Source organism: Vipera berus (assembly GCF_964194415.1).
Source record: "Vipera berus genome assembly, chromosome: 2".
In the NCBI taxonomy this organism is placed as follows: Eukaryota; Metazoa; Chordata; class Lepidosauria; order Squamata; family Viperidae; genus Vipera; species Vipera berus.
Window position 1 is genome coordinate 170,659,128 of NC_138203.1, and position 9,029 is coordinate 170,668,156.

The 9,029-nt window shown below is 41.5% G+C and overlaps 1 protein-coding gene across 1 annotated transcript; it reads left to right on the forward strand.

The window, feature by feature from the left end:
- Window positions 1-1,075: 1,075 nt before the first annotated feature.
- On the forward strand, window positions 1,076-5,702 carry GALR2 (galanin receptor 2; the record flags this gene model as incomplete). The annotated part of the gene is made up of 2 exons (XM_081317064.1): window positions 1,076-1,440; window positions 4,922-5,702. Exons 1-2 carry the CDS (start codon window positions 1,079-1,081, stop codon window positions 5,700-5,702), a joined length of 1,143 nt encoding a protein of 380 aa, XP_081173190.1. The 5' UTR covers window positions 1,076-1,078.
- Between the last annotated feature and the right edge of the window lie 3,327 nt (window positions 5,703-9,029).

Below are 9,029 nucleotides of genomic sequence, written 5' to 3' on the forward strand. Positions count from 1 at the left end.
ACTCTGAACTCCAGACCCAGTGTCCTGAGCTTATACATCCCTTGCTCCTGATTGCTGATGTTAGTGCAGGCACGTTTTTAGTGATAACCAGTGCTTTTTTTGTAAAAGAAAAAGGTGCCGGAACTCACACATGTCATACAACCCACCTTGCCTACCCTACAAGGTTCCATCCAAAAAAGGTGCCGGAACTCCGTTCTGAGCGTTCTTTGAGGAAAAAAGCCCTGGCGATAACATTTGTCAGAATTGGAGGAAAACAGTATGCAAAACATTTACATTGGCCTTATATGGCAGCTGTCAGTGAATGTACTATCGCATTCCCAGTAGGTGCTTGAAATGTTTTTGACGAGAACTTGCAGCACAAGAGGTTCTTTTTCTGACCTACCCAGACTGTGCTGTTCATTCAACTGCATTTTAAGTTCTCAGTGGAAACTTCCTGAAACCTTCCAACTAAAGCACATGGGCAACTACCTAAATGATCAGAGAGGATGTGTGTGCGTGTGTGTGAGAGAGGAGGGGGCTTCTATTTCCATAGACACCATTACTTTTATTTTGGCTGTTTGTCTCCCTGGAAACAAGGGGATGTCTTGAATATATTAGTTGTCCCCATGAATATGATGAAGGAGGATTCAGCACAGGCTGAATATAACAGGCTCGGAGGGGAATATAAAATGGGCAGTGAGCACGACTGTCATGAAGTTTGGTCTCAGCTTGCACACCTACAAGAGTGGCCGCCAGTGAATGGTTTCCTGTGAGAGACACGGCAGACAACTAAAAAGCGTTTCAGCACTGCACAAAGTGGAAATCCGCTTTCAAGAAAAAGTACAGCTTTCACAGTACAGTATGTGATGGCAGACAGAGGTCTGGCATCAGTGAATGGAAGTTCCTCTGATCTGCAGGATTATAAATGGAAAAGTGCGTGCAGAAAATATCTGCTAAGAAGAAAATTGTTATTTTCTTTTCCAAGTTTTGACTGAAAGCAGTCTGCAGCTGTAAGTGATTCGAGCATTTCTGGCAGATCCAGAGACCGAAAGCATCTTGATTCCATTTCTTCCCTACCAGAGGACACTTTGCTTCCAAGATGAACAGATCACTGACCCTGCTAAACTCTTCGTGGGTTAGTGAGAGCAACACTTGGCAGCTGATCTCTGTAATCATTCCCTTGGTATACTCTTTGATTTTCCTAATAGGCACCGTGGGCAACTCTCTAGTCCTTGCAGTGCTGCTGAGGAACGGGCAAGTGACCAGTACCACCAACCTCTTCATCCTTAATCTAGGTGTGGCTGACCTCTGCTTCATTGTCTTCTGTGTGCCCTTCCAGGCCACCATCTATAGCCTGGATGATTGGATCTTTGGCCCCTTCATGTGTAAAGCCGTGCATTTCTTCATCTATCTGACCATGTATGCCAGCAGTTTCACTCTCACAACTGTATCCTTAGACAGGTGAGTAAACTGAAGGGCTGGGGAGAAGGTCTGAATTTTGAAAGTCATGGAGTAGTTTTGGAAACTACTATACGATTTTAACTTTCAAACAATTATAACTTTCCAGTCTCTCTGAACACCTCCCCCACTTTGTCTCATAACCTGCAGGGAGAACATGCATCTGTTGAAAAGCTCAGTTTAAAATGAGTTTAAATTTAAATGAGTTTAAGTGGACAGCCATACTATATTGCAAGGTTTTGCGATTAGACCGCTATTGGAACATTGTAATGTTGTGCCTCTCTTATATAAAAGCAATATTTTTGTTTGGAAGGGGTTATCTCTAATTTGCAAAATGTCAGGTGCATTGGTAGAGTTATGATATCAACAACACCCAATAGTTTAACTATTTCATTTAAATTTATTTTTCTGCATTTATACAGAAGAGGTAACAACAGCTTGATATTCTAACAGTCATCTAGTGTAAAATCTTGCAATCTAGTGTGACCATCCAGGCAGTTTCTTGCTGATGGAGTAGATGAAATAAATTACACACATTAAATCAAAGCACCAAAATGCATATGGAATAAATGACCTTAACATTTACAGAGTAGCTTTATCTCTGCCTCTATTGAGTGGGGAAACTGATGAAAAATATAGTGCTCTTTCTCTTATTCATATGTTCAATTACATCCAACTTTCAGAGACTTTATAGATCAGCACTCTTCACTCCTTCCAATTTTTTTCAACTTCATTCACTATTGCAGCATAGTAATATAATACAAACAGTACTATAGTATGTGTGTATATATACATGTATGTGTGTGTATACACACAATATAATACTCTCTATAGATTATAAATGTACAGTATGTATATATAGACTGTATAAATATCATAATAGTAATATAGTATAATAATATCCTGGCTTTCTGCCTTATCTCGAGTATAAATATATCTGCTGGCCTTAAGGAAAACTGCTTTCTCTAAATCTCAGCTCCCCATAGCCAGGCATGGAAAAGCAATGATACTGACATTTTTTCGGATGTAGTAAAAACATGGCATTAGAGTTCTGGGAAGGTTTTCAATATCTGGGAAAAGGTAGACAATGAAATGTCTATCATCTGCTAGGCTCCGGTCCCATTTGACTTTATTGGGGTGTAACTTAGATATGTAGGTACAGGCAACCTCCACAGGCAGTGTTTATTCCAGTAAGGGATTTGATATATATCTGGTGATATATATTTATTCTTTGATATGTAAATTACTCACAGATTGTTAAAAATATTCCCATGAAAACTGAAAAAAGTTCTTCTATAAATTATTTGGGTTTTTTACTGCTGCATCTTAGACATTTAATATAATAGAATGTAAAATTAATATGATATAGGATCATAGTGTGCTCTTTTTAAAGAATAACATGCATTCTTTTTATTCTTTTTAAAGAATAACATGATTTCATATCACTAAACCAGAACACACATTGCTGAACAGAACACAAGTTAGTCTGCAACAGAAGACAAACCATATTTTGCATTATTCTTCAACTGCTTCTGCTGCTGCTTATACTTGTGGTTGTTTCCTAATACTTTTATATACTGTTGTGAGTTTTCCATTCTCCTGTGAATGTAATATCTCTGGATATGCATTATGTCAAGATGATTTCAAGAATGAAGAAAACTTTTTGGGGGAAATGACGTGCATACAGCCTGTGTTTCAACATAATCGGAAAACTGTTGTTTTTTTTAAAGAACAGAGAGTTAATTCAAACCATTATTCCAAATCAAATACCAAATATTTTTAAAACACACATACAGGGCACAAGTGATTACTTCAACAGCCTTTTACATTTACCAATTTTCTAGTATGTGGACCAGGGCACTAATTCTAACATTGCCAAACATTAGGCAGGGTACACTAATGCTTACCAAATAAGGAAGGCAAGGAAAAGAAATGTCGAGAAGCTATATATATATATCTAAGGAAGTTTGAGAGGTTTCTGCCCCACATGGAATAGAAAGCATAGTTTTATATAAATAATGGAAGTCACAGCTGGTGGCAGCACCTTGCTAATCTAAAAAACAAACAGACTAAGTAATGTTGCATATTTTAGTACTTTGATAGAAGATCATTAAGAAATCCCAGAACTGTAGATTAGACTGGAGAATTAAAAACCCTGGGAGAAGGCAGTGCAAGCTGTTTCTGCAACTATGTAGGCTTTCTCATTCTTGGCATCGTTCAGTTCTCGTATCCTTCGGATCTTTGGACTTTCTTTTCTAGAACACAATAGTTCTGTGCCACGGTACTCGGCCAGTGCTAATAATACTAGGATATATGAATTTGTGTACAAATACGTTTTGTCAGGGAGCAAGATATTACACACACACACACACACACACACACACACACACGTACACACCTAGTCCTTGACTAACAGCAGTTCATTTAGTGACCTTTCCCAGTTACAACGGTACTGAAAAAAACGTATAACTGATATAACTCTTTTTCACACTTACAACATTGCAGCATCCCCATGGTCACATGATCAAAATTCGGATGCTTGGCAACTGACTCATATTTATGACAGTTGCAGTTGTCCGGGGTCATGAGATCTCCTTTTGCGACCTTCTGACAAGCAAAGCCCATAGGTAAGCCGGATTCAGCCTTCTGTCTCGAGAAAGGTGTTAGGTTGTTGTTAGGAATTTTTGTAATACAGAAATTCAAACAAATCTCAGAGTTTCCATTTCAATGTATGTGCTAACATGTGGTTATCTAATTTATCCAGTTTCTAACAGTCTATAACCTCTTTTCCTAACAATGAACTCAATTAACAAGATTCTGTGACTTTTGGTTTCTTGGTCGTGGGCTATTATCCATTTTTCTTTTTAATGCTGAGAGCCTTTTCAACCAAAACTCCCTACCAAATACTGTATATTAAAAACTATACTTGAAAATGTCTACATCTACAGTATGTCTATGTTGGGAGAAGAATGTGTAATGCTTTTCAGCTTAATTCTCAATGACTGGGCCAAACCTTTGCAAAACATTCCATCACCAAACATTGGCAACTTAGCTAGACAGAGCTTGCCCTGATCCCAGCTTGAAGAAGTGGTTAAAATCCTTTCCATTGTGTGAAATGGTCCCCCAGAAATCTATTCATCATTGTGACTTGTTTTGTATACAGCACAGCAAAATGGAGCACTCCTGAAGTGTCAGTCTAAAACCAACAAGGTTTTAGACTAGCATGGCAAAGAGGCTTCCCAGTTGTCTCCTCCTCCTTTCTTTTTGCCCTAATACTCTCTGCCCTTCCATGCATGTGGCTACCATCTCTCCTAACATGAACATCTTTCAGTTCCCAGGAGGAATGCTCTGCAGCCATGGCTCTATACTCACAGAATACTATTGTACTCATCTAAGTAGTTGCAGCCTACAACTCTGAATTTTCTTCACCTATTGGCATACCTCAATATTGTAGCTTTTCCTTGCTTTCCTTTTGTCTACCTAGGTATTTGGCTATAAGGTATCCTTTGCATTCGAGAGAACTAAGAACACCTAGGAATGCTGTCACAGCAATTTGCTTCATCTGGGGTCTTTCATTCATCTTCTCTGGACCATATGTCAGCTACTTCCAGGAGTATCAGATTGCCAACATTACTGTCTGTCATCCCATCTGGAAAATGTCACAGCGCAAGATTATGGATCTCTGCACGTTTGTCTTCAGCTATGTCATCCCAGTATTGATTCTCAGCTTCACCTATTTAAGGACCATTCGCTATCTCTGGACATCTGTGGATCCCATGAAAATCATGTCTGATTGTAAGAAAGGTAAACGCAAAGTCACTCGAATGATCATTATTGTGACTGTTCTCTTCTGCCTTTGTTGGCTGCCCCATCACTTGGTCATCCTTTGCTTTTGGTTTGGCTATTTTCCCCTCAACAATGTTACCTTTGTGCTCAGGGTCCTCTCTCACCTAATCTCATACGCCAATTCCTGTGTCAATCCTATTGTCTATGCCCTGGTATCGAAGCATTTCCGGAAGGGATTCAAGAAGATCTTCAGTTGCCTTCTGCATAAAAGAGTAGCCAACAAAGTTCATGTAGCACAGGTGACCCACACTGTTAGTACTTTGGAGGCAGACTTGACAGAGGTAATGGATGTCAATGAGCCTGTACATACAGGAGCTTCCACCTGCTATCACATCCCAGTTCAGACATGGAATGAGGCAGAACAGCTGAGTTATCAAGAGAAACCTACCAATTCTTTCATCACTTCCAATATTACTTAAGATAGTTCTTGCAGTAGTGGCTTCCAATCAAAGTATAATTGCTATAATTGTTTAAATGTAAAGATTATTTTTCAAAACATGGGATTTAAAAACCCTAGAATTGACAGATGGCTCAACCAATGCTCCATATAGTTATTAGTTATTGTTCCAAAAATAGGTCTGTGCCATAATTAATCTATTGTAAAAAGATCTATAATAGCAATAGTGTGGCCAAGGTGACCACAAGAGTGATGGGTAGGGAGCTACTTGAGGGGAATGCTTTGTACATTTTTGGCAGTGTGTTTAATTAAAGAGATTAGCCAGCCACCTAATATGGAATATGGACTAACAGAGTGCTACAAGCATACTCTGTGTTACTGATAATAGCATTCTATATCTATGAATGGGATTAGATTAAATGGCTCTCAGATCTTTTTCAATCTTTGATGCTGGGAGTTTCAGACAAGGAAGGTAACTATGCCAGAGAATGAAGCTGTTTGGGTCAGGGACTTTGAAACAGTGGGGTGAGCTATCATGGACACTTGTATTGTTTGTACTCAGGCCTTAAACTCAGGCTCAGAATAAAATATTCTTAGGAACATGCAACACGGACTCATTAAAATTTATGTACACATAAATGAACTGTTAATCATGTTAGATTTCGCAAGAGCATTTATGATGTAAGGTGATATACCTCCCACCCATTGTAAAATAAGAACAAGAACAGCCTCTCAATGTACAGCATGTGCTTTGTTGTTGGTTGAATTGGCTTCCCTGGGGCACTGGATTATTTTCTCCACAGGGCCTATTTCTGTTGTAATGGCTACAAGAAATCAATTTTGTTCTGATGGCAAGGACTGAAAGAAGAACACTGGAGAGAACGTGCTTTTTAAAAATTCTGTCTAAAAATGATACTCATTTGTGATACTTATTTCCTGAAATTCAAATTACCAAGGCAATTCACAAAGGCATTTTGACCATCTGGTGATTGCAAAAACAAAACAAAGCTGGAATTATACACAATTGCATTATACATATATATATATGCTATATGGCATTTTGTTTAACATGTCCCATTTTTATAGTACAAGTTTGGATAAGAATGGGTTCTTCTACAGCATAACGTCTGGATGATTTTTTTTAAATAAAGACATCATTACAGATTATCTGGCAAATATTCTAAAGTCATTTGCACCAATTCAACACAAGGTAATTTTCAGTATACTTTGGTGCACAGTAAACTGAAATTCAGATATCCTCTTGTCACTTTGGACACCTTGGAGCCAATCATAATAATCTGTTCTGGCATTGTGTTGCACTGTAGCCAGTGCTGTTTGTTGAGTTTTTGTCAATTAAACCCAAGTTTGGCATCAAAGTTTCTGTGTCTGATTTTCTCCCTCCATCCCTCTTAGACCAATGTTGCAGAACAATGCGGAAACCAAGGAACTCAGTTGAATCTACCCCAATCTTGCATTTCTCCATTTTTAGTTTCAGCCCCGCTTCACAGAAACACTGAAGGACGGCTTTGAGCCATTCTGCCAAAATCTCCACTGACTCCCCTGCTATGAGGACATCATTGAAATAGGGGTGCACCCCTGGAATGCCCTTGAGTGTGTGCTCCATCATTCCCTGAAAGAGCCCTGGGGCTACACTAACCCTGAACTGTAGGCGCTTAACCCTGAAAGCCCCCCTGTGGGTGACAATGGTCTGAGCTTCTGCCATGGCCTCGTCCACGGGCAGTTGGTGGTAGGCTTGTGCCAAATCAAATTTGGTGAATACGCGACCTTCCTGTAGTGACGCCAAGATATGGCTGACTACAGGCACTGGATATGGGTGTTGTTGAAGTGCCCTGTTGACAGGGCACTTATAATCCACGCATATGCACACCTCACCATTGGCCTTAAGTGGCGTGACTATGGGGTCTCCCACACCCCACTGTCTACGGGCTGCAATACCCCTTGTTGCACCAGCTTGTCCAGCTCTGCATCGATTTTGGGTTTGAGGGCGAAAGGCACTCTACGAGGCTTGATCCGTATTGGGGCTACTGTAGGATCAAGATGAAGGGCAATAGGAGGATCCTTGTACATCCCTAAACTTGAGTTGAAGACATCAGCAAACTCTTGGCAAACTGCAGACAGGTCTGCCGCTTGTGTTCTGTGAATGCCAGTTACTTGGATGCCCAAGGCATCAAACCAGTCAAGACCAATGAGGCTTGTGCATTGGCCTTCCACTACTACGACATCCAGTGGACCCTCAAACTCCTTGAACTGTATGTTGAGCGTAGCTTCTCCCTTGACTGCTACACGGGAGTTTTGGAAATCCATCAGGAGAAGGTTAGCCAGTCTGAGTTTAACTTGTCTGCCGCTGCGACTGCAAATGTGCTTGAAAGTCCCTTGGGAAATTATGGATAGGGCAGCCCCTGTGTCCAGTTCCATGTTGCATGGAACTCCCTGAAGCTTGACCTTGAGCCTAAGCTTCTCTTTAAGGGGGCGATGGGCACCAGTCCTGAACACGCTCCTCTGGCTGGAGTAAAAGCCTACTCTGTGTTGCCCCGGGGCCCCGGTACCTCTCCTGAATGCTTCTTCTTGTGGACCGTCCCTCTGGCGACCTCTGCAGTTGGTGGCAATGTGGCTTGGTTTGTCACATGCCCGGCACATTGCTGCTTCGAACTGGCACTCCGAGCATCTATGACGGCCTCCGCAGCCCATGCATTGAGGGAAGGAAACTGCCTTGTCAGCTGGCCTCTGTCCCCTCTCCGGTTGCTTCCGCATCTGATCGACCTCGAGGTCCATGTCAGAATCTTCCGCTCATTCTGCGTCCTCATGGTGGACGGTCTCTGGATTGGGGGTGCTCTTGGAGGGCCGCAAGGCTTTAACAGCCCCTCCGGTGGCTTTGGCAGCCATCACCTCCTTCAAGGCATCTTGGAGAGAGACAGCATCCTTCACAAATAGCTTCTGCTGGAGCTCTCAGTTTCTCAGTCCGCAAACTAAACAGTCCCTCAGTCTTTCCTCGAGGTCTGCAAAGTTGCAAAGCTGAGACGCCCGTTGGAGGGTGGCTATGAACTCGGTTGCAGACTCACCAGGCTATTGCTCCTGCTGCTCAAATGCATGTCTCCAAGCTATGATGGAGAGTTTTGGCTTGAAGTGGTCCTTGAGCTTCTTTTTGAGGTCTGCATTGGTGGCTGACTTGAGTAGAGCAGGGGCGACCAGGTTCTCAGTTATGTTGAACGTAGTGGGGCCACAAATGCACAGGAGTGTCACAGCCTTCAAACCGTCTTCGCTAACCTGGTTAGCTAGCAGATAATTCTTGACATGAAAGATGTAAGAACTCCACCTCTCAAGATGCACC